Source organism: Episyrphus balteatus, chromosome 1 (assembly GCF_945859705.1).
Source record: "Episyrphus balteatus chromosome 1, idEpiBalt1.1, whole genome shotgun sequence".
In the NCBI taxonomy this organism is placed as follows: domain Eukaryota; kingdom Metazoa; phylum Arthropoda; class Insecta; order Diptera; family Syrphidae; genus Episyrphus; species Episyrphus balteatus.
Genome location: NC_079134.1, coordinates 91,016,579 through 91,042,223, shown reverse-complemented (window position 1 = coordinate 91,042,223; position 25,645 = coordinate 91,016,579). Strand labels below are relative to the sequence as shown.

Sequence of the window (25,645 nt, the reverse complement as noted above, 5' to 3'; positions counted from 1 at the left end):
AACATTTTTGATTTAACAAAGATAAAGTTCTTTGTATATAATTATAATACTTAAGCACATCACCTTTGAACTGTGCTGCTCTGAGGTCATCATACAGTTGATAACTGTTTTTGAATCTCGGGGGATTTTGAATTAGGATAGCCTTTATATCGGCCCATTGAGTGAGGTGAGAATGAATCTCAATAGTTTGCCTAGCTCGACCAATGAATTTGGACTTTAATAAATTAATACACATTCTTTGTCCTTGATCGTTGTATGTCAGTAATGTTGGAATTATGTCATCTACGTTACTTATAAAAATAGGTAAGTCCTGTGTCTTACCGTCAAAAGTAGATAATCTTTCTATGTACTTTAAAGGATTGAGTTCTAAGACTCTTGGAATTAAAACATTGTTATTAATATTAATATTGTTACCATTGTTGTTTTGTGCTGCTGCTACTGCTGCTGCTGCTGCTGCTTGTTGATCCATGGTGTGATTTTCTAGATTCCTTTGTTGGTTGAATTGTAGGCTTCTTTTTTCTTTTGAATTTCTGTTCAATTTATTGATGATCTTCTTCATCTATTTTTCGAACTCGTTGGGGCTTTCGATCATGCCACTTGCCGTTGGATTCAAAAAGTTTTTACTTTATAATATGAACCATAAATTTTAATTTTTTAATGTGCGTTTTTTTTTTTTTCACACAAAAGTTTTAAACAAATAATTTTTATTTTGTTTTGTTATATTTTTGAATTTAATTTTCTTTAAACAATTTTTTATTTTATTTTACTTTGTTTTATTTTGAGTGTACACTTTTTAATTTTATTTTGATCAATTTGTTAATTTTCTGAAAATACCTTCAGCATAGGCCATATGCACTGGCTTGAGCTGGGATATTTTCTGTAAAACACTTTTATTGTTCTTTTATACAATAAAGCACTTTAATTTGGTTTTGGTTTGATTATTTTCACTAATCGATTTATTGTGTGGAGTATTTTCGATACTCGATACAATCAATAGTTTGGTTGTGAATTCGTAAAATTTAAACACTTATTTTTCCTTAAATGGATTGGTTTAATTCACTTATTCACTTATGTAATCAATGATTTAATTATGAGTTTGTAAATTTAAAACACTTATTGTTCCTTACATGGATTGGTTTAATTCACTTATTCACTTTATTAAATTTGATTTTCTTTTTGATTCGTATCACTGAATCTCATTTTATTTTAATGAGATCCTACCGACTGCGCCAATTTTAAATTAAACTTCTTTAAAATATTTTTTAAAAAAGAAATAAATTTATTAATTTGAATCTCAAAGGTTTTCTAAAGATACGAAGTATCTTGTTCGATGGTCGACTTAAGATTTCATGTATCTCGTCCGAAAGTACACTTAAGATTTGATGTATCTTCTGCGAAAGCCAACTTAAGATTTAATGTATCTTCTGCGAAAGCCAACTTAAGATTTAATGTATCTTCTGCGAAAGCCAACTTAAGATTAAATTATAATTTTGATATTTGGAATGATCCAACTGGGGATCGTTACAATGTTCTTTGTTTAAAAATGATGACACAGCATCTTACAGTTGCTCTAGCGGATGCTTGGGTGTCGAAGTTTATTACTACTTAAAATGATGACACAGCATCTAACAGTGGATGCTTGGATGTCGCAGTTTATTATTACAAGATAAATATTAGAATACACCAGAAGGGTATATGCTATGATCCAACATTGTAGATCGATACAATGTTGTATTGTTTATTTGTTTAGGTCTCGCTATTTTGTTTTAATTTATTGTGGAGGCGCACAAGTGATATCGGATAAAACTTACCTATGGCTTGGATTTTTTTTCCTTCTAAGAAATAAACAAGCTTTTTTTACAAAATCTACCGAAGGGTACATGCGGTAGCGGTAGTTATTGAGTTAACGAATTAATATTCCAAAGCAAAAGAAAATCGAAAAATAGCCCTTTTTTAAGAGAAAACGATAAAAAGATGTTGCCTCGTTATTATTGGCGGGGCAAATTTCAAAAAACAAATAAAAATACAAAAAAAAAAAAAACAATTCAAAAGAGAGTGAATTGCATTTTATATTTTCTTATGCATTTTATTAAAACCTATAAATTAAATCATTCTGTTTACTAAATGCTTTTTTTCTAGAGATATGGATCTTCCATTTAATATTTTTCTGGTTCTCTTCTTCTGTTTTTTGGTTTTATTAAAAAATTCTGTTTACGAACACTCCCGACGCTAGAAAAATTCTTCTTCTTCCCAATCACATAAACCATTTGATTTTAATTATTCCGCATTTAATACATATTTTGAACAGCCACATACAATTTATACAATGATTATAAAAATTATATAAATTATAATTGAAGCGTTTGGATGAAGAAGGGGGTAAGTGACATTTGCAACATTTCGAGATATAAGGACTTAAAGTTTTTTTTTTTAACTTTTTTCGTATTCCAATCTTAATAAAATTGAATAAACTAATAAAACTAGAAAAATAATAGCTTTTTAACAATGTTACTTTTATTTCAAAACAGTAGCTCGGAATATTTAAAAAAACAACATTTTTCAGAAAAAGAGCACAAAAAGCTTATAAGTATTTTGAATTTTTAAGAATACAAAGGGGTTAAGTAACAAAATTCATTTTTTTTTTCTTTTTATTTTGAATAGTTGTTTTCTGTTCGCATGGTTCCGATAAAGCTTTTTCATAAAACCAGTGGTGTTCCCTTGGTATAAACAACATTTGTTCCTTTAAATTTTGTATCTTTATCTTTTTTTCTCAGACGAAAAAGTCTTGTTTTTTTTATTACACCCAACAAGGAGTTAAGTGCTGTTACCTCATTCTTCCACTCATATTATGCGGTTTTTTTCTCGGACGAAAAAGTCTTGGTTTTTGTATTTCACCCAAAAACGAGTAAAGTGCTGTTAACCCATTCTTCCACCCATATTATACGATTTTTAGTTGTTAGTAACCCTTTTATACCAAAAATTAAAGCGCTAAATAAGAAAATACTAATCGTAGCCTGACGTAGATTAGACGGAAATTTAAGTTTTCGCAAGACATCCTCATTTTTCAAAAAAAAACCGAAAATCGAAAAAATGTCACTTACCCCCTTCTTCATCCAAACGCTTCAATTATATAAATTATATAATTATATAAATAAGAAAAGAACTGACATTCTATACACCAAATAAAACACAAGCCTTAATAAATTTCTAACCAGATGACGTAAAACATTCAAAATATGATTATAAACTGACAGTATTTGTGTTTATTATCACAAATATCCCAGGGATATTTTATTAGCATAAAGTTGGCCAACTTTCGTTTTTTAAACTTGAGTGTTAAGAAAAAAATGGTGAACAAAATAAATCAAATCAAAATAAATAAGTCAACTCTCAAGTTCATCAACTTGAAAGTTTGGTTGAAGTTGAGGAGTAGTGAACAAAATGGCCCTTAACTAGTTTTGCTAGTTACATTTTTGTATTTCTTTGTATAACATACATGAAAAATAAAAGAAAACCCCGAATAGGCTTATGTCAAAATGGCATGAATGAGTTGTCGAACATACACAATTATGGAATAGCCATAACGCGCATATGCGCCTTTCGTTAAGCATATGCCGTGCGCTCTGAACAGCACGACATGAGTTAATTGCTTAGAATAGAATGTAAACAACATAGATGCAAGGTGGATGGAAGACCTAAATTAATGTCGTTTTCAATTGGTTTCACTCAAGGATTCACTCATTCTGAAATCGAATGGAACAGGTCAAACCGCTTCCACTCAATTCTGTTTTTTGTGTTTGTGTTAGTTATTCTGTGAAATTTCAAATGTCAAATATAAATTAATTTTTTTTTTCTTTCAAAAGAAATGTTATAAATTAATTTTCAAAAACGGTAATATTCAACAATTTAATTGTACAATTGGTTTGCAGAATATTTTAAGTAAGTACATAATGCGCTTATTTGTTTAATTACAGAAAAAAATAACATTTTGAATGAAAAACCAAAAAAAAACTGATTGAGTGATTATTCTGACATTTTAATATTCATGTATTAGTGCTTCTTGATTTGATTCTGATTTTAAATCGAGAAGAGAATTTCTCTTCTGAGAAGCGTTCTTGCTGTCATTTTCAAGTCAATAAAACGGTTTCAGAAGACTTCCAAATGCTTCCGGACGCTTCTGGACGTCCAATCGAAAACGACATAATGTTCACTTAATAAAACCATTTTAATAAAAACTATTTTAAAAATCTTTTTGTGTAATTCAACGTGTTTTTTTAACACAAATTATGGAAAACAAAAATGTAAATTGTGACAGAAAGCTATGCGCGCGAATGTTCATTATGTTTTCAGAAACAGGTCGAAGCAGTTCGTTCCTTTTTGACATAAGCCTATGCGAGCTCATGTACGCATCTAGAGGAACCCCACAAGGTGGTATTCTATCACCTCTTCTTTGGATTTTGGTGATGAATGAGATTCTCATCAAACTGAATAACAGCGGTGTCAAGGTTATAGCCTACGCAGACGATCTAGCTCTTCTAGCGACAGATAAATACCTTACCACTGTAAGCGAACAATTAGAAAACGCATTATCCAAGGACAGTAACTAGACCAGGAGATGCGGTCTTAAAGTAAACCCCCTTAAAACAGAACTGGTACTTTTCACGAACAGAAGGAAAATTCCTCCTTTTGTAGTGCCAAAAATTGATGGCACCCCACTTAAGATTTCGGATAAAGCGAAATATCTCGGAGTGATCTTGGATAAGAAACTTAACTGGGGTCCAAACATTCAAGAAAGATATAAGAAAGCCACATTTGCACTTTACTCATGTAATAGAATTCTTGGCAGAAACTGGGGACCAACTCCTAAAATAATCCTGTGGATGTATACCGCCATTGTCAGACCCATTCTGACATATGGCAGCTTAGTCTGGCAAATAGTGCCCTACGACTCAGTCAAACCAACATTTGGAGTACTAGTCAAAGCGGTCATACCACGATCCTTTCTAACTACGTTGACAACAACGTAAGTACAGACTACATGACCCCTTACTTAGACTTCAACAAGTCTTTTAATGTCAGCTTGGGGCGACTTTCCATTAGGGTCGCACGCCTAGAGTTGTGATTTTATTTTTTACAGTGAGCTTAGGGTCTCAATAGAATACCTTTAAAATATTAAAGTTAGGAAACACCCCTAAGTATGATTAAAAAATAAATATTTAAATTTTTCATACAAAATGTATGCAAATGACGACCACGAAGAATTTGAAGTTTGAGGCGTACAAAAGTTGAGATGCGTATGGGGGGGGGGGGGCATGCTGCCCCCCTGCAACCCCCCTGCTTGGGCTCACTATAGGATTTGAGGTGGGGACAAGTTTGGGTATGTAAAAAGAATTTCAAAAAATTTTTTTTTTTTCGCGGTCGTCATTTGCATGCATTTGTATGAAAAAATGAACTTTCAAAAATTAATTAAAAATATAAATACACGTTTCCTAACTTTAAAATTGTTATTTTTATTACTTTTAGTCATTAATCTTTCACATAAAATTATTCGCGTATTAAAATTCGTGCGACCCTAAAGGAAAGTTGAGCCGTCAGCTTCCCCAACAGACAAGATTGGGAAAACAGTGTTCCTTTCTCAAATGAAAACATGTTTTTCAAAAAACCATTGAAAGATGGAACCTCCTAGATACCTGGAATCATACCAGGAAACTTTGGCCGAATTACGACGAGAAAAAATCTAATAAGATCTTACTACTCAGTAAACCTTCCTTAAGATCCTATATAGGTATCTTAACGGGACATAACCTACTGGGCTACCATAAAAAGAAAATAGGGCTTAGCACAGATGACCTATGTAGAGGCTGCGGCAATGAGGACGAACAGGAAGACACCACTCACTTCCTCTGTCACTGTCCAGCTCTCTGCCGCACTAGAAAAACATTTTTAGGGAACTACTTCTTTAATGAATTAGAAGAACTATCAGAATTGTCAGGCAACAGCCTACTGAACTTTGTCAAGTCTACCAAATGGCTCAACAAACCGTAGGATTCATAGGATTACACTTTTTTAATGAGGTTTTAACACTTCAGGGTATCACAAGGGATATACATTGATCTAAGTGTGACGGTAACAACATCAACTGTCAGGCCATTTAACCTAACCTAACCTATGCGAGCTCATACCCATTACAAGGCCTGTTCCTTTGGGAGGTGGCAAAGTACTACTAGTAGTTTACTAGCGATTTTCAATGGAACGCACTTTCAACGAATTCAGTGTTGAGTGTGGGTCTTTGTTTGAATAGAGAAGTCACTTTTTATTCCGCTCCGAGTTTAAACTTAAATTACAACTATACTTTTGATTAAAAATTGAAGATTGATGGTTTAGGGATTTATTAAAGCACCAAGTTCATTAAATTAAATCGAATCGTTAACGAAAATTGTTTTAAAATGCAGGAATGCATCGAATGTAAAAACGAAATTCGAGGAGAATCAGGTATACAATGCGCTGGTATTTGTGGAAAAAAATTTCACCGCTCAGTGCGATGTAGCGGTCTGGATCAATACAGCAGCAATATACTCGTTACTAATCACATGGTAAGATTTATGTGTGAAGATTGTGTACAATACATTCACAACGTCAAATCAATGTTAGAACAAATACAAGACACGGTAAAACAAAACGGGAACTATTTAAAAGATTATAAGGATGAATTCGAAAACAGTTTAAAAAAAATGAAAACCAAATAAAAAAAATGCTTGATGCGATTGAAGATACGTACTCTGAAAAATTAAGAGATATGAAAAATGCACAAGACACAACCGAAAAAAACATTTTAGAATTACAAAAAATTACCGCATGCACCGAATCGTTTAAAGCTCAAAGCGAACTAATTGTTAAGAATGTAAAGCAGCTTACAATAGACAACAAAAACTGCGTGAGATGAAGAATAATCTACAGGCTGGAGTTAAGCAAATTACGCGATCAAATCAGAAAGAGACAACACCAAGCTATGCAGAACAATTGAAACAAGCAATTTACATTAAACCGAAAAGTAAACAAATGAATTCTAAAACAAAGCAAGATGTTAAAGAAAACATTGATCCCGCGTGTCTGATAGGAAAGAAGGCGCAATTACTATCAATTGTAGAGGAGAAGAAACAGCGCAAAAAATAGAGAATGAGATGAGGAAGAAACTAGGAGAAAAATATGATGTTAAAATTTTTGGTAACAAACGTCCACAATTAATGATTGCCGATATGAATGAAAAATGGAGTAGAGAGGAGCTGGAAACAGCTGTTAAAAAGCAAAACAATATTGTTGGCACGGTAAAATGTGTAAAAGATTTTAAAAACAAAAACAAAGAGGCATATTACGCTGTGATTGAGATCGACCAAAATGACCACAAGGTAATGTTGGAAAATCGAAAAATAAACATAGGTTGGGAAAAATGTAGAGTTTTTGAATACTTAAATTTGAGTAGATGTTTTAACTGCAATGGTTTTCACCACATCGCGAAACATTGCAAAAACGAAATGAAATGCGGTAAATGTAGCCAAGATCATGACACAAGACTATGTCAATCTACTGAACTTAGATGCATTAACTGTATACGATACAATGAAAAGTTCACTCTTAATTTAGACACCAACCATGATACCCGAAACTCAGAATGCGTGGTCTATAAACGGCTGATGCAAGCTGAAAAAAACAAATTCGAAATATAGCAAAGAAAAACATTCAATGGTGTGTATTGCAATATTCAAGGGCTTACAGGAAATTTAAATGAGGCAGAACAGTGTTTTATAAATAGTAATTATGATTTTCTTATTATGACTGAAACACACATCACTGATAACATCGAAGATAGTGAGATTCAAATTGAGGGTTATCAATTAATTCGATGCAATAGTGGATCAAGGCATACAGGGGGACTTTGTATATATGTAAAAGACCATTTTATCGTACAAGTAATAAAACAAGAAAAGATGATTCCCGAACATATCTACTGGCTCGTAATTAAATTAACAACAAATAACCAATCAATGTACCTTGCGTCAGTTTACAGATCCCCGAACTCTTCGCTCAGATTGTTTTGTGATAACTTTAAGATTTGGTTAGAAGAACTTGTAGATTTAAATCGACAATTTGTTATAGCAGGAGATTTTAACATAGATTGGCTGGATACATCAAACATTTATACAAAAGACATGAAAAACACCATTGAAATTGAAAATATAAGCCGGCAAATTGTGCAAGAACCAACCAGAATAACGAGGACATCACGTACTTTAATCGACTACGTCATTACTGACTTATTGACGGCCACAGCCAAAACCGACAGAGAACTTAAAATCTCTGACCATGAAACCCTTAAGATAGAATACGAATTGAAAAACAAAATAGAAAACACACGTAACGAGAATAAAATCAAAATTCTTCACTACAATAAAACATCATTTATAAATCAGTTGGGGAAAAGTGAAATGTTATTCAATAATTGCCATCCACGAGAAGGCGGACGTATCTTCAGCAATGAAATACATGAAGTAATGAACAGTATGATGGTTTTTAAAGATGCATCGAAAACTTCAAATGAATGGTTCAATAATACTCTTATGCAGTTAAAACGCGAAAAAATTTTAAGATACCAAGAATTTTTACAAGACAGCAACAACGATACTTGGAAAAGATATTGTGGGTGCAGAAACAGGTATAAAAGTGAAATCGTTAAAGCTAAAAATTATAATATCAAACAAAAAATTGCTAATGCAGTTGATCAAAATACCATGTGGAGAGTCATAAAATCGCACGTTTTAAATGAGAAAAAGCAATGTATTAAGAATGTATACTTTGACAACATAAGCGTTACGAAAAATGAAGAAATAGCTGAAAAGTTTAATGAATATTTTGTTAAAAGTGTGACAGAAATCAACGAGTCAATTCCATTCGTCCAATTCAGTCGAAGATCTAATTTTACAAACACCATATTTAAATTTATTAAGCGAAAAAGTCGCTCTTAAAAAACAATGATGGACAGAACACTTAAAATCGCTACATGGAATGCAAACGGTCTTTTACAACACTTATCCGAATTAAAAATCTTTTTAGATCTAGAACATATAGATATTTGCTTGGTGTCCGAAACTCACTTCTCCAATGGGCAAAGTCTAGATAATGTAATAGAAAACTATTCATGTTACCACGCTCCACATCCAGCTGACAAGGCAAGAGGTGGATCGGCGATTCTTATAAAAGAAAGCTTAAAACATTATGAAGAAACCAAGCTTACTAATGAAAATATGCAAGTAACAACTATTAGTATCGGTATGAAAAAGAAAGAGTTTAAGATAGCAGCTATATACTGCCCACCAAGGCGCTCCCCGACAGAAGATGACTATACAGATCTATTAAATCTTCTTGGGCATAACTTTCTTGTTGGTGGAGACTTCAATGCGAAACACACTCATTGGGGTTCAAGACTTATATCAACAAAAGGCAAAAGACTTTTCCAAGCAGGCCGTAAATACAATTGCGAATTCTATTCCTCCAGGTCGCCTACTTACTGGCCTTCCGATACTAACAAAATACCAGACCTTATTGACTTTTTCGTAGCTAAAGGAATCAAACGAAATCACATTAGTGTCGAAGGTAATTATGACTTGTCATCAGATCATACTCCAGTGATTCTAACACTAAGTGAATCGGAAGTAATAGAAAAAAGTAATCCAAAGCTTGTAAATAAGAAAACAAACTGGAGTGATTTTAGAGAAAGGCTTTTAAGTTTTATAAATTTAAGATCTCCCATGGATACAATCGAGCAAATTGACCATGAAGTGGAACAATTTATTGCTGATGTGCAACAGGCCGCTGAAGAAAGTACTCCAACATTTTCTAATAGAAGACAAAATGAAATAAAATATCCTTTAGAGAGTTGATAATAGAGAAAAGAAGAGCTCGAAGAAAATGGCAAAATACTAGATTTCCAGATGATAAAACAACGTTTAACCGTATAAGCAACAATCTTAAAAAACAAATTTATAAATTCAAAAACGATTCACTCAGTACATTCCTAAAGAATTTAACGACTGATGCTTCAACCGATTTTTCGCTATGGAAAGCAGCCAAGCGCCTGAAAAGACCGCAGTTACTAAACTCTCCCTTGAAATCTCAAGATGGGAAATGGATCGGTAACCCAAAAGAAAAAGCTAACCTTTTCGCGGAGCATCTTGCGAATGTTTTTAAGCCATACCCAGCAAACGCGGCTGAAAATAGCTTACAGCTTGTTGATAAGATAGATGAAAGTGAAATACCAATTGTAAGATTAAAAGAAATAAAAAGTATGTGTTTACATCAACTATCAAATAAAAAATCACCAGGTTACGATCTTATTACTGCTCAGGTTATGAAAGAAATGCCTTTGAAAGCCTTCATAAAACTCCAATATATAATAAATGCATGCCTTAAGAAACGGTATGTCCCACACCATTGGAAAATTGCTGAAGTTATTGTCATACCCAAGCAAGGTAAGCCACCTACAGAAGTGGCGTCTTACAGACCAATATCGCTTATACCAATTATGGCAAAAGTTTTTGAAAAACTGCTTCTGAAGAGACTTAGCAAAATTATAGAAGAAAGAAGGTTAATCCCAAATCATCAGTTTGGCTTTAGAAATAAACATTCCACGATAGACCAAGTTCATAGAATAACGGATGTAATAGAAAAAGCATTAGAAGAAAAACAAGTCTGTTCAGCTATTTTCTTAGATGTTGCTCAAGCCTTTGACAAGGTTTGGCATGAGGGACTTGAGTACAAACTGCAAAGGGATCTTCCCAGACAGTACTATGAAATATTAAAATCGTACATCTCAGACCGATTGTTTAGAGTAAGGTACGATCAAGAATATTCGGAATTGAAGAAAATAGAAGCCGGTGTACCACAAGGAAGTGTCCTAGGTCCTACCCTGTATTTACTATACACAAGGGATATCCCAGTTGGGAATCACACCATAATGGCTACTTTTGCAGATGATACCGCAATTTTGGTACCCGACAAATGTGTCTCTAGGGGAGCAGTAAAGCTGCAATATGCCGTCGACACAGTCAGAGATTGGACCGAAAAATGGCGTATCAAGCTCAATGAAACAAAATCTTCACATATAAACTTTACAAATAAAAAGATAAACAATATTCCAATATTCATTAATAATCAAGCTGTACCTTACGCCAATACGGCCAAATACCTTGGAATGACTTTGGATGCAAAGCTAAAGTGGAAAGAGCACATCAAAAAGAAAAGAGAAGAACTAAACTTGAAATATAGAAAAATGTACTGGTTACTTGGTAACAACTCTGATTTATCAACCCAAAACAAAATAATGCTGTATAATCAAGTACTAAAGCCTGTTTGGACCTATGGTATCCAATTATGGGGCTGTACAAAGAAAACAAATATCGAAATCATCCAAAAATTCCAAAACAAAGTCCTTCGTGGAATAGTTAATGCACCTTGGTACATAAGAAATAGCGATCTACATCGTGACTTACAAATAGAAACGGTTACAGAAGTTGTTAAAAAATACGCTGTATCGCATAATCAGAGACTGCAAAGTCATACCAATTCTGAAATGGTGTCCGTCTTGAATACAAGAAACCATGTTCGAAGATTAAGAAGAACCAAGCCTCATGAGCTTATGGTCTAAAAAGACATGGGAAAGTATTAAAAGTTTAAACTTCCCCCAAAGTGATTTTACAAAGTTAAGAAAGAAAAATCTGATGTCGATCTCTCAAGATTGGTCCTGATAAAGAGGTGGTTTTAGTGGTTAAGAGTCCCACACTACTTGGTGTCGAATACTGCCAAGTGTCTTTTGAAGATTTCCTCCCGTCAAAAAAAAAAAAAAAAAAAAAAAATATTTAAATTTAGATGTATATCGACAAGCGAGTTAAAAGATGTGTTAAAGTCGATGAACAACAAAAAAGACTTTAATTTCTTGAGCACGAACATAATCATGGATGCATTCAACATTACTGGTCCAATGCTTGTTAAAATTATTAATTTTTCAATGCTATCAGGACTCTTTCCTGAAACGTGGAAAGAATCTATAGTTACTCCTATCGAAAAAATAAAAGGAACTGACAAAAGCGAAAACTTCCGACCAATCAACGCTCTCCCAGTATACGAAAAGGTCATTGAAAAAATAGTTCATTCACAACTTGAAGATTATTTCGAAGAAAACAACTTGCTACTGGAGAACCAATCTGGTTTTCGAAAAAAACATTCATGCGAATCCGCACTAAATAATGTACTTGTAAGTTGGAAAGAGGAGATAGCTGAAAAAAGTTTGTGTGTGCTGTTTTTCTCGACCTAAAAAGAGCTTTTGAGACAATAGACCGGAAAATACTATTAGATAAACTAAGGGGCTACGGTGTTAGAGAAGAAGAGCAGAAATGGTTTAACTCCTACCTATCCAACAGAACACAAAAAACATCAGTGAATGGAGTTTTGTCAAACAGCGTCGAAACAGTTTACGGAGTTCCCCAGGGATCGATTTTAGGCGCACTGCTATTCATCATATACATCAACGACATCAAAGAAGTTATTATCCATTCTCAAATTGTGCTTTTTGCCGATGATGCACTTATTTTCATATCGGGAAAAAACGCCGAAGATTGCACCAAACATTTACAAGAAGACCTCAAAAGAATCAGCGAATGGTTGAAAGCTAACAAATTAAAACTCAATGTAGCTAAGAAATAGAGAAGATTTTAGACTTCCTCATTATGTAGATAATATTACACAAAATAGCGTTTTGTATAAAGGTTGTCGTTTATTCAATTCACTTCCTCATGAAGCTAAAAATGAAACAAACTTCAAAAATTTTAAAAGATATGTAACTGAATTCATCAAATGTAACTATACTTAAGAATGTAAAAATTGTATACATATATGTACATAGAATTTAAGTTTAATATTATTATAAATTTGGAATTTTAATAGCAGAGTTCTGCTACATAAATAAATAAACTAAACTAAATACAAATCGTATCTACTCGGGAAGAGCATGAGTAGATGATAGTACTAGATTATCCAAAACATCTACTATTAGTAGATTACCACCTCCAATGGAACAGGGCTATAGTTTTGAGAGCGTTCTTTGCTTTAGGTATTGAGTTGGAAAAAAAGAAAAAAAATGTTTTTGAAGCACCATGATATACATACAATGACGGACAAAACAATAAGACCACCTCTATCACTCTTAAAATATTCTCTCTATCTCTTTTTAAAATTATATAAAAAGGCTCTTTTTACTATATTCTGCTTAAAATAAGGGAACTATTATGAAATAAAAGAAAAAGAACATGCACCGATAATTTGATGCAAAAAATAAATGTATAAACTAAAAAGAACTCTCAAATCGTGTGGACAAAACAATAGGACCAAGTGAAGTCATTTATTTTTGTATTACCTAGGATTCAAATTTTAAAGAATATTTAAAATAGAATACTCTTGTGAGATCATTTAATATTAGTGGAGCAAAAAAAAAGTTGGGAAAACATTAAAATGGGTCGTGGAGTCCATTGTTCTTCAGCCGAATTGATGCATTAACTGACAAGAGAAGGCAAATCAGAGCGGGAAATTACCGAAACTATTGGTTAATTAAAAAAGTTTGTATTAAACGCACTAGAGCCCCCAAAAGAAAATTTTAAAATAGGAACAAAGCGAAAAACTTCACAAAAACACGTCTTAGAAATAATGCGATTATCATAAAAAGACACTTTTAGGTCATCTTTGGACATCAAATTAGAGCTTAACTTGCTAATAAGTGAGAAAACGCTCAGAAGAAGACCATAAGAAAAGTAACTCTTCCAAAGAATCCCCAGGGAAGTTTCACTCCTCAGCAAGAGGCATCGCAAAAACCGAATCAATTTTGCAGAAAACCTTTTTAATTGGATTGGTCCAGATAATGAAGAAAAAATGGCGCAATGTTCTGTAGCCCGACGAAAGTAAAGTCAAATTAGTGGGATCAGATGGCAAAAGATGGATAAGGCGTCCAGAGTACGCAGAATTCAAACCGCAATACACAAGACAAACGCTTAAACACGGTGGTAGAAACATCATCGTGTGGAGGTATTTTTCTTGCCACGTAGTAGGTATAATTTTTTGGATCAAAGAAAACATGGACCAGCATTTGTATCCCAATTTCTTAAAAGAAGAACAATGAATTGATTTAAGTTCCTGATACTGTAAATTTTATATTAATAATTTGTTTCTTTTAAAAACAATGAAAAATGTGTGTTTTATGATTTGTTTTTAAAGTAAGACGAAATGGTCTTATTGTTTTGTCCATCACTGTATGTACATACATACATACATATTAGGTACTATAAACATTGTAAAATATGTTAAAATTAAGCATTTAAACAATCGAGTTATTTTTTAGGTTTAAGTTTTTTTTTTTTGTTTTATTTCATGAGTATATGTTCTTCCCTATCTATTTCTAAGGTTAATATTAGAGATGCCGCGAACATTGATTTGGCCGAATACCGAATATTCGGTCACGCTCCTGGGCCGAATACCGAATATTCGGCCGCCGAATATTCGGCCAGGGACACTCAGAAAAAAACGTTGGTAATTTCAAAAATTTTATACTTTATCACAAGAATCGATACGGCTTAAAAAATTCCCAACAAAATCGTATTGTAACGATGAATAACTGAACTACTTTTAAGATAAATGTCTGAACACACTACCTACTACTGCAAAGGTAGACATTAAAATCGAATTATATGAGTACTCTTCGCTAAGATCGAAACGCGAACCCATAGAAGAGGTGGTCAACACATACTACAAAATTTCATATTTGACAACATTTGCTAAAGTCTACCTTTCTTCTCATGGGACAAGTGTTTACAGCGAAAGACTATTTTTTGAAGCAGGAATAGTCTACGAAGATAAACGTAATCGTTTACTTCCAACAAATGCGGAACAAATAGTTTTCATTCACCACAACTTGCCTTTAGTAGATTATAAGCACTAAAATTACAATTTTTTAATAAAACACACATTTTGGTATAATAATTGAGATGAGGAAGAAACTAGGAGAAAAATATGATGTTAAAATTTTTGGTAACAAACGTCCACAATTAATGATTGCCGATATGAATGAAAAATGGAGTAGAGAGGAGGTGGAAACAGCTGTTAAAAAGCAAAACAATATTGTTGGCACGGTAAAATGTGTAAAAGATTTTAAAAACAAAAACAAAGAGGCATATTACGCTGTGATTGAGATCGACCAAAATGACCACAAGGTAATGTTGGAAAATCGAAAAATAAACATAGGTTGGGAAAAATGTAGAGTTTTTGAATACTTAAATTTGAGTAGATGTTTTAACTGCAACGGTTTTCACCACATCGCGAAACATTGCAAAAACGAAATGAAATGCGGTAAATGTAGCCAAGATGACACAAGACTATGTCAATCTACTGAACTTAGATGCATTAACTGTATACGATGCAATGAAAAGTTCACTCTTAATTTAGACACCAACCATGATACCCGAAACTCAGAATGCGCGGTCTATAAACGGCTAATGCAAGCTGAAAAAAACAAATTCGAAATATAGCAAAGAAAAACATTCAATGGTGTGTATTGCAATATTCAAGGGCTTACAGGAAATTTAAATGAGGCAGAACAGTGTTTTATAAATAGTAATTATGATTTTCTTATTATGACTGAAACACACATCACTGATAACATCGAAGATAGTGAGATTCAAATTGAGGGTTATCAATTAATTCGATGCAATAGTGGATCAAGGCATACAGGGGGACTTTGTATATATGTAAAAGACCATTTTATCGTACAAGTAATAAAACAAGAAAAGATGATTCCCGAACATATCTACTGGCTCGTAATTAAATTAACAACAAATAACCAATCAATGTACCTTGCGTCAGTTTACAGATCCCCGAACTCTTCGCTCAGATTGTTTTGTGATAACTTTAAGATTTGGTTAGAAGAACTTGTAGATTTAAATCGACAATTTGTTATAGCAGGAGATTTTAACATAGATTGGCTGGATACATCAAACATTTATACAAAAGACATGAAAAACACCATTGAAATTGAAAATATAAGCCGGCAAATTGTGCAAGAACCAACCAGAATAACGAGGACATCACGTACTTTAATCGACTACGTCATTACTGACTTATTGACGGCCACAGCCAAAACCGACAGAGAACTTAAAATCTCTGACCATGAAACCCTTAAGATAGAATACGAATTGAAAAACAAAATAGAAAACACACGTAACGAGAATAAAATCAAAATTCTTCACTACAATAAAACATCATTTATAAATCAGTTGGGGAAAAGTGAAATGTTATTCAATAATTGCCATCCACGAGAAGGCGGACGTATCTTCAGCAATGAAATACATGAAGTAATGAACAGTATGATGGTTTTTAAAGATGCATCGAAAACTTCAAATGAATGGTTCAATAATACTCTTATGCAGTTAAAACGCAAAAAAATTTTAAGATACCAAGAATTTTTACAAGACAGCAACAACGATACTTGGAAAAGATATTGTGGGTGCAGAAACAGGTATAAAAGTGAAATCGTTAAAGCTAAAAATTATAATATCAAACAAAAAATTGCTAATGCAGTTGATCAAAATACCATGTGGAGAGTCATAAAATCGCACGTTTTAAATGAGAAAAAGCAATGTATTAAGAATGTATACTTTGACAACATAAGCGTTACGAAAAATGAAGAAATAGCTGAAAAGTTTAATGAATATTTTGTTAAAAGTGTGACAGAAATCAACGAGTCAATTCCATTCGTCCAATTCAGTCGAAGATCTAATTTTACAAACACCATATTTAAATTTAGATGTATATCGACAAGCGAGTTAAAAGATGTGTTAAAGTCGATGAACAACAAAAAAGACTTTAATTTCTTGAGCACGAACATAATCATGGATGCATTCAACATTACTGGTCCAATGCTTGTTAAAATTATTAATTTTTCAATGCTATCAGGACTCTTTCCTGAAACGTGGAAAGAATCTATAGTTACTCCTATCGAAAAAATAAAAGGAACTGACAAAAGCGAAAACTTCCGACCAATCAACGCTCTCCCAGTATACGAAAAGGTCATTGAAAAAATAGTTCATTCACAACTTGAAGATTATTTCGAAGAAAACAACTTGCTACTGGAGAACCAATCTGGTTTTCGAAAAAAACATTCATGCGAATCCGCACTAAATAATGTACTTGTAAGTTGGAAAGAGGAGATAGCTGAAAAAAGTTTGTGTGTGCTGTTTTTCTCGACCTAAAAAGAGCTTTTGAGACAATAGACCGGAAAATACTATTAGATAAACTAAGGGGCTACGGTGTTAGAGAAGAAGAGCAGAAATGGTTTAACTCCTACCTATCCAACAGAACACAAAAAACATCAGTGAATGGAGTTTTGTCAAACAGCGTCGAAACAGTTTACGGAGTTCCCCAGGGATCGATTTTAGGCGCACTGCTATTCATCATATACATCAACGACATCAAAGAAGTTATTATCCATTCTCAAATTGTGCTTTTTGCCGATGATGCACTTATTTTCATATCGGGAAAAAACGCCGAAGATTGCACCAAACATTTACAAGAAGACCTCAAAAGAATCAGCGAATGGTTGAAAGCTAACAAATTAAAACTCAATGTGGCGAAATCGAAGTGTATGGTCTTAAAATATAACATCGACTTGAACCTGGAGATTGACAACGAAAAAATAGAACAAGTGCAAATAATTAAATATTTAGGTATATTTATAGATAGCAAATTAAAGTTTAATATGCATATTGATTATTTAGTCAAAAAAATATCAAAAAAAAAATGGATTTTTTAACAGAATAAGAAACAAACTATCTGTAATGTGTGCAATCAATATTTATAATGTAATAATAAAACCTCACTTCGAGTATTGTTGGTCAATTTTGTATCTTTGTTCTAATTCAGAATTGTTGAAATTACAACGGTTACAAAACAAATCTATGCGAATCATTCTTAAATGTAGCCGTTTTACCTCTATAAGAACAATGCTTGAGATGCTTCAATGGATGAATGTAAAGCAAAGAATTTTTGTTAATGTATTATGTTTTGTGTTTAAAATTAAAAACAATTTACTGCCTAATTATTTAAGTAAATATTTGAGATATGTTGGCCAATCGCAGCCTTATGAGCTAAGAAATAGAGAAGATTTTAGACTTCCTCATTATGTAGATAATATTACACAAAATAGCATTTTGTATAAAGGTTGTCGTTTATTCAATTCACTTCCTCATGAAGCTAAAAATGAAACAAACTTCAAAAATTTTAAAAGATATGTAACTGAATTCATCAAATGTAACTATACTTAAGAATGTAAAAATTGTATATATGTACATAGAATTTAAGTTTAATATTATTATAAATTTGGAATTTTAATAGCAGAGTTCTGCTAAATAAATAAATAAACTAATAGTCCGGTCAAATTAGACTAAAATAAGGGGGTCGGGTTACATTAATTCCCAGCAAGCTGAAAATTGGTAGGATTGTTGGAAATACCATCATAAATTAAATCTAAAAAGTCCTCATCGATCCGAGGTGTGGAAAAAAATTTACGGGGGGTCAAAGGTCAAAAAAATGGGTTTTTCACGATTTTAAGCAAAACGGTAAGTCTTATCAAAAAATTTTCAATGCAAGAATTGTAGACCAGATTATTATATATAAAAAAGGTCATGACACTTTTTTTCCTAAGACCCACCGTTTCTTAGGTATAACGATTCAAAAAGTTGAAGTTGAGTTGTAATCGTCCTAATCAGGCCTATTCTGAAAAAAAACTCCTAACTGAAAAGTTCCTGAAATTTCATTATTTTTTTAGCTTGAATTTCGTTCTTCAATGGTTAAGAATATGGGGAAAGCAAAAAAAAATGGAAATTTTCGCCATTTTTCAAAATGGGGGCCCTTCTCCCGAAACCATTTCCTTGGGAATTTTTGTTTAGAATATGTCTGAATATATACAGGGTGTGCAATAGAGAATGGACAACCCTAAATTGGCTGATAGCTAGACTTATGACTGTTCTAAAAACAGATAGAAAAATGTTCTATCGCAACCAGTTCATAAAATATTGGCTTTTTTTCGTTCAGTGTATTTTAAATTTTATCATCTTATGTTTTCGTTCACTACAACCACGAATGAATGAATTTTATTTATTTCTTTTTTTTATAATTTTCTACAATAATTGTATGAGTACATAAACGCTTTAAAAACTGCAAAGCTATTGCACATTTTCGTAAAAAAAATTTTGAAATCTGTTTTTTGATGCAAAATGTAAAAAAAGTATTTTATGAAAAATTTTAAACACCTGTGGTATAAAATAAATCTATGGAAACCTAAGTGGCCAACTTTCTTAAAAATATTCCCCTTAGACCAGAATATTTTTAAGAAAGTTGGCCACTTAGGTTTCCATAGATTTATTTTATACCACAGGTGTTTAAAATTTTTCATAAAATACTTTTTTTACATTTTGCATCAAAACACAGATTTCAAAATTTTTTTTACGAAAATGTGCAATAGCTTTGCAGTTTTTAAAGCGTTTATGTACTCATACAATTATTGTAGAAAATTATAAAAAAAAGAAATAAATAAAATTCATTCATTCGTGGTTGTAGTGAACGAAAACATAAGATGATAAAATTTAAAATACACTGAACGAAAAAAAGCCAATATTTTATGAACTGGTTGCGATAGAACATTTTTCTATCTGTTTTTAGAACAGTCATAAGTCTAGCTATCAGCCAATTTAGGGTTGTCCATTCTCTATTGCACACCCTGTATATATTCAGACATATTCTAAACAAAAATTCCCAAGGAAATGGTTTCGGGAGAAGGGCCCCCATTTTGAAAAATGGCGAAAATTTCCATTTTTTTTTGCTTTCCCCATATTCTTAACCATTGAAGAACGAAATTCAAGCTAAAAAAATAATGAAATTTCAGGAACTTTTCAGTTAGGAGTTTTTTTTCAGAATAGGCCTGATTAGGACGATTACAACTCAACTTCAACTTTTTGAATCGTTATACCTAAGAAACGGTGGGTCTTAGGAAAAAAAGTGTCATGACCTTTTTTATATATAATAATCTGGTCTACAATTCTTGCATTGAAAATTTTTTGATAAGACTTACCGTTTTGCTTAAAATCGTGAAAAACCCATTTTTTTGACCTTTGACCCCCCGTAAATTTTTTTCCACACCTCGGATCGATGAGGACTTTTTAGATTTAATTTATGATGGTATTTCCAACAATCCTACCAATTTTCAGCTTGCTGGGAATTAATGTAACCTCGGATGTCTAAATTGACCGGACTATAAACTAAATACAAATCGTATCTACTCGGGAAGAGCATGAGTAGATGATAGTACTAGATTAACCAAAACATCTACTATTAGTAGATTACCACCTCCAATGGAACAGGGCTATAGTTTTGAGAGCGTTCTTTGCTTTAGGTATTGAGTTGGAAAAAAAGAAAAAAAATGTTTTTGAAGCACCATGATATACATACAATGACGGACAAAACAATAAGACCACCTCTATCACTCTTAAAATATTCTCTCTATCTCTTTTTAAAATTATATAAAAAGGCTCTTTTTACTATATTCTGCTTAAAATAAGGGAACTATTATGAAATAAAAGAAAAAGAACATGCACCGATAATTTGATGCAAAAAATAAATGTATAAACTAAAAAGAACTCTCAAATCGTGTGAACAAAACAATAGGACCAAGTGAAGTCATTTATTTTTGTATTACCTAGGATTCAAATTTTAAAGAATATTTTAAATAGAATACTCTTGTGAGATCATTTAATATTAGTGGAGCAAAAAAAAAGTTGGGAAAACATTAAAATGGGTCGTGGAGTCCATTGTTCTTCAGCCGTGAGAGAATTGATGCATTAACTGACAAGAGAAGGCAAATCAGAGCGGGAAATTACCGGAACTATTGGTTAATTAAAAAAGTTTGTATTAAACGCACTAGAGCCCCCAAAAGAAAATTTTAAAATAGGAACAAAGCGAAAAACTTCACAAAAACACGTCTTAGAAATAATGCGATTGTCATAAAAGACACTTTCAGGTCATCTTTGGACATCAAATTAGAGCTTAACTTGCTAATAAGTGAGAAAACGCTCAGAAGAAGACCATAAGAAAAGTAACTCTTCCAAAGAATCCCCAGGGAAGTTTCACTCCTCAGCAAGAGGCATCGCAAAAACCGAATCAATTTTGCAGAAAACCTTTTTAATTGGATTGGTCCAGATAATGAAGAAAAAATGGCGCAATGTTCTGTAGCCCGACGAAAGTAAAGTCAAATTAGTGGGATCAGATGGCAAAAGATGGATAAGGCGTCCAGAGTACGCAGAATTCAAACCGCAATACACAAGACAAACGCTTAAACACGGTGGTAGAAACATCATCGTGTGGAGGTATTTTTCTTGCCACGTAGTAGGTATAATTTTTTGGATCAAAGAAAACATGGACCAGCATTTGTATCCAAATTTCTTAAAAGAAGATTTTTTTCCCTATACGGAATGGAAAATGTCCCTAAAATGGCAGTTTATGCATTATAATGACCGTAAATATGCATTGGGTCCAGTTCAAATATGGCTTAAGGGGCATAGAATTATGTTAAGTCTTGGTTTGCCCGATCGCCGGACCCAAGTCCAATTGAAAATTTGTGGGCTATCGTTGAGAACTCATTGGGTGCAAAAAAGTCGTGAAATAAGGATGAGTTGTGGCAAAAACTTCAAGATACTTGGTATGTAATACCGAGACGAACTTCTCGCAAATTAGAGGAATTAAAGCCTCCAAAAATATGTGCGGTGATGGTAAATAAGGGCTTTTCGACAATTTATTGGTTTTGAGCAGAAAAAGAATTGAAATATGAAATAATTTCCATTTTTTGAGTAGTGGTCCTATTGTTTTGACCGCTTTAGCAATCAATTTATTTTCGTATTTATTTATTTTTTTTATTTAAACAAAAAATGTTGTTAGACAATGAATTGATTTAAGTTCCTGATACTGTAAATTTTATATTAATAATTTGTTTCTTTTAAAAACAATGAAAAATGTGTGTTTTATGATTTGTTTTTAAAGTAAGACGAAATGGTCTTATTGTTTTGTCCATCACTGTATGTACATACATACATACATATTAGGTACTATAAACATTGTAAAATATGTTAAAATTAAGCATTTAAACAATCGAGTTATTTTTTAGGTTTAAGTTTTTTTTTTTGTTTTATTTCATGAGTATATGTTCTTCCCTATCTATTTCTAAGGTTAATATTAGAGATGCCGCGAACATTGATTTGGCCGAATACCGAATATTCGGTCACGCTCCTGGGCCGAATACCGAATATTCGGCCGCCGAATATTCGGCCAGGGACACTCAGAAAAAAACGTTGGTAATTTCAAAAATTTTATACTTTATCACAAGAATCGATACGGCTTAAAAAATTCCCAACAAAATCGTATTGTAACGATGAATAACTGAACTACTTTTAAGATAAATGTCTGAACACACTACCTACTACTGCAAAGGTAGACATTAAAATCGAATTATATGAGTACTCTTCGCTAAGATCGAACGGCGAACCCATAGAAGAGGTGGTCAACACATACTACAAAATTTCATATTTGACAACATTTGCTAAAGTCTACCTTTCTTCTCATGGGACAAGTGTTTACAGCGAAAGACTATTTTTTGAAGCAGGAATAGTCTACGAAGATAAACGTAATCGTTTACTTCCAACAAATGCGGAACAAATAGTTTTCATTCACCACAACTTGCCTTTAGTAGATTATAAGTACTAAAATTACAATTTTTTAATAAAACACACATTTTGGTATAATAATTTATCTCATTTTTTCTTCTCGGGCGAATAGTTAAACTATTCGGCCGAATACCGAATAGTGGCCGAATGTTCGAGGCATCTCTAGTTAATATCATCAATTAAGCACAACAATTGAAAAAGTGAAGCATCAAAGTGCAAAGTTTGATACCATTGATTTCATCCAGTTTTAGTAGTTAATCATGGATATAGTTTTTTTCTTCCTATAACATAAGTGAAAATAAAAATAACTAAAAATTATTAGCTATGGGCCAAGGTAAGTAGAGTTCACTGAAGTATTTTTTAGAATTATACATTTTCAAAAATATCAGAGATATTTGAGGTTAAAGTAGGAGGTCTTTTTTCTTATTTTAAACTTACATTTTTTAAGCGTAAATAAACGTGAGCTGAAGAATAATTATGTACATGGAACCAAACGTCTTCGGGCCATCCCCATTTTATTAATTCTTCGTCTAAAATAAGGAACATAAATTTAATTTTCATAACAGTAATCAAGTCTTACTTTCATATTTATTAGCTCCCATAAATAATACGAGAGGTGGCGAGACAACATTACTATTGAAAAAAAACACCATTTTATATTAAAAATGCGAAAGTGAAGTGCTAAATAAAGCGGGTTTTTTTGGACGAAAATATCTAATCTGTAATATTTTAAAGAGGACACAGCCACAGCCTTGAAGACAAAAAGTAAAGTAGCTACTTTTTAAATGTAAACAAAACAAAACTGGGGCCTATTTCATAGATAAAACCATAAACAAAAAATACCAAGACTGGAAACTTTCGTACGTCTTCCCCATAAACAAAAAATACGAAGACTGGAAACATTCGTACGTCTTACCCCCCAAAACACTTTTGTGTACAGTGTTGTCTGTGAATATATGTGAAAGCCAACACCTTAAACAAAAAATACCAAGACTGGAAACTCGGCGGTCAACTGACGTTTGCCTACAAGCTGCGAGGTGTGGTGAATGTCGTGAACCTATCGTTGTGTTCGTGTTCGATGTGTGGTGAATGTCGTGAATCTAGAAATGTGTGCGTGTTAACGTCACTTACCAACGTGGTGGCTTTCACATATATTCACAGACAACGCTATACACAAAAGGGTTTTGGGGGGTAAGACGTACGAATGTTTCCAGTCTTGGTATTTTTTGTTTATGGCCACCACGTTGGTAAGTGACGTTAACACGCACACATTTCTAGATTCACGACATTCACCACACATCGGACACGAACACAACGATAGGTTCACGCCATTCACCACACCTCGCAGCTTGTAGGCAAACGTCAGTTGGCCGCCGAGTTTCCAGTCTTGGTATTTTTTGTTTATGGTCTTCCCCCCCAAAACCCTTTTGTTTACAGTGTTTGCTGTGAATATATGTGAAAGCTACCACGTTGGTAAATGACGTTAACACGCACACATTTATAGATTCACGACATTCACCACACATCGGACACGAACACAACGATAGGTCCACGACACTCACCACACCTCGCAGCCCTTCAAGCAAACAGGTCCGACCTCGGTCCGAATCCGCTCCGCCTGAGGAGGAGCTGAGTCCGACTTCGGATCAGAAACTGGTCCGAAGGCGGCTCAAATTAGTATGGAAATTATAATCACCGCGAAGTCGATTGCATATGTATTAGTGTGGTGAAAATCTCCATTTCGAGAAAACGGAGCCGAAGGCGGACCTGAGTCGGAGCAGCGAAAACCTACCAGAAAGAGGAATAAAAAAGGGATGACGTTTCGCATTTCCGACCAAAAAAAGAACAAAATTTATTTTTTTTTTTCACTGAAACTGTTTTATTTTTTTTTCTTTTCTTTATTTTATTTTCACAAACACAATTTTTATAATTATTTTCTGGTGAAGGTCAGCGGCATCAGAACTCGATGTAATTCGACAAATTGTGGATGTTGAATGTATGTGGGTGCTGGTGGCGTCAGGGTGCCAAAGAAGATTTCCTAAGAAAAACACATAATGATTAGTTTATTATTTAAAAAATCACTGCGCGAGCACACTCACCCATATTTTATCGATAAATTCTTTTTTTGCCTTAAAATGATCCCATATTATTTAATATTTATTTAATTTAATATTAAACAAGGCGAGATACGACACGCCACAAACACTGCAACAAAAAAAATAAAATGAAGTTGACGCTTTGTTTTTCTGTTCCCTTTGTCTTTCCTTCGTCAATTTTCCTTTCCGCACTTTTTCACCACGATTCTCGTTCTCTCAATAGAAAATGGTATAAAAAGAGAAGGTATGATCATTAGAAAAAACTCGACCCCTTCAAGCAAGAAAACGGAGTTCAGAAAAGACACTCCGAACGAGAAAAACGGGGTTGCACTCACACACTTGCAACTTTTTGTTTTTCAACACAAAGTCGAAGGAGAAATCGTGGTGAAAAAACCAATACATATTTAATCGGCTCCGCGGTGATTATAATTTCCATACTAATTTGAGCCGCCTTATATACAGATGTCTCATCTTCATAGAAAAAAGTGACATATGAAACTGAAAATCACCACTTTGAAGAGCTTTTAAAAAGCTCTTTTCAATGAAAAATTTGAGAAAATTTAAAATGCTTTTTTTCTCTTTGGAATTTTGATTCTTTATTCTCTGATTCTCTTTTACGTGGTCTTTGAGATTGAGTATCATGTCATCATGGGTTTTTTACGGCTCTCGCTCAGACAGAGCGAGAAGATCTTT

General features: G+C 33.1%; 1 protein-coding gene across 1 annotated transcript in view; it reads right to left on the bottom strand.

Annotated features, from left to right (window-relative positions):
• Positions 1 to 23,722, bottom strand: part of LOC129921478 (coiled-coil domain-containing protein 25) — a 104,093-nt gene extending 80,371 nt beyond the window's left edge. Inside the window, exons 1-2 of the mRNA XM_056003319.1 lie at positions 23,437 to 23,722; positions 23,295 to 23,386 (exon numbers count right to left, since the gene is read on the bottom strand). Of these exons, the coding sequence (XP_055859294.1) occupies positions 23,295 to 23,386; positions 23,437 to 23,509 (165 nt within the window). The 5' untranslated portion in view covers positions 23,510 to 23,722. The remainder of the gene's footprint in view (positions 1 to 23,294; positions 23,387 to 23,436) is intronic.
• Between the last annotated feature and the right edge of the window lie 1,923 nt (positions 23,723 to 25,645).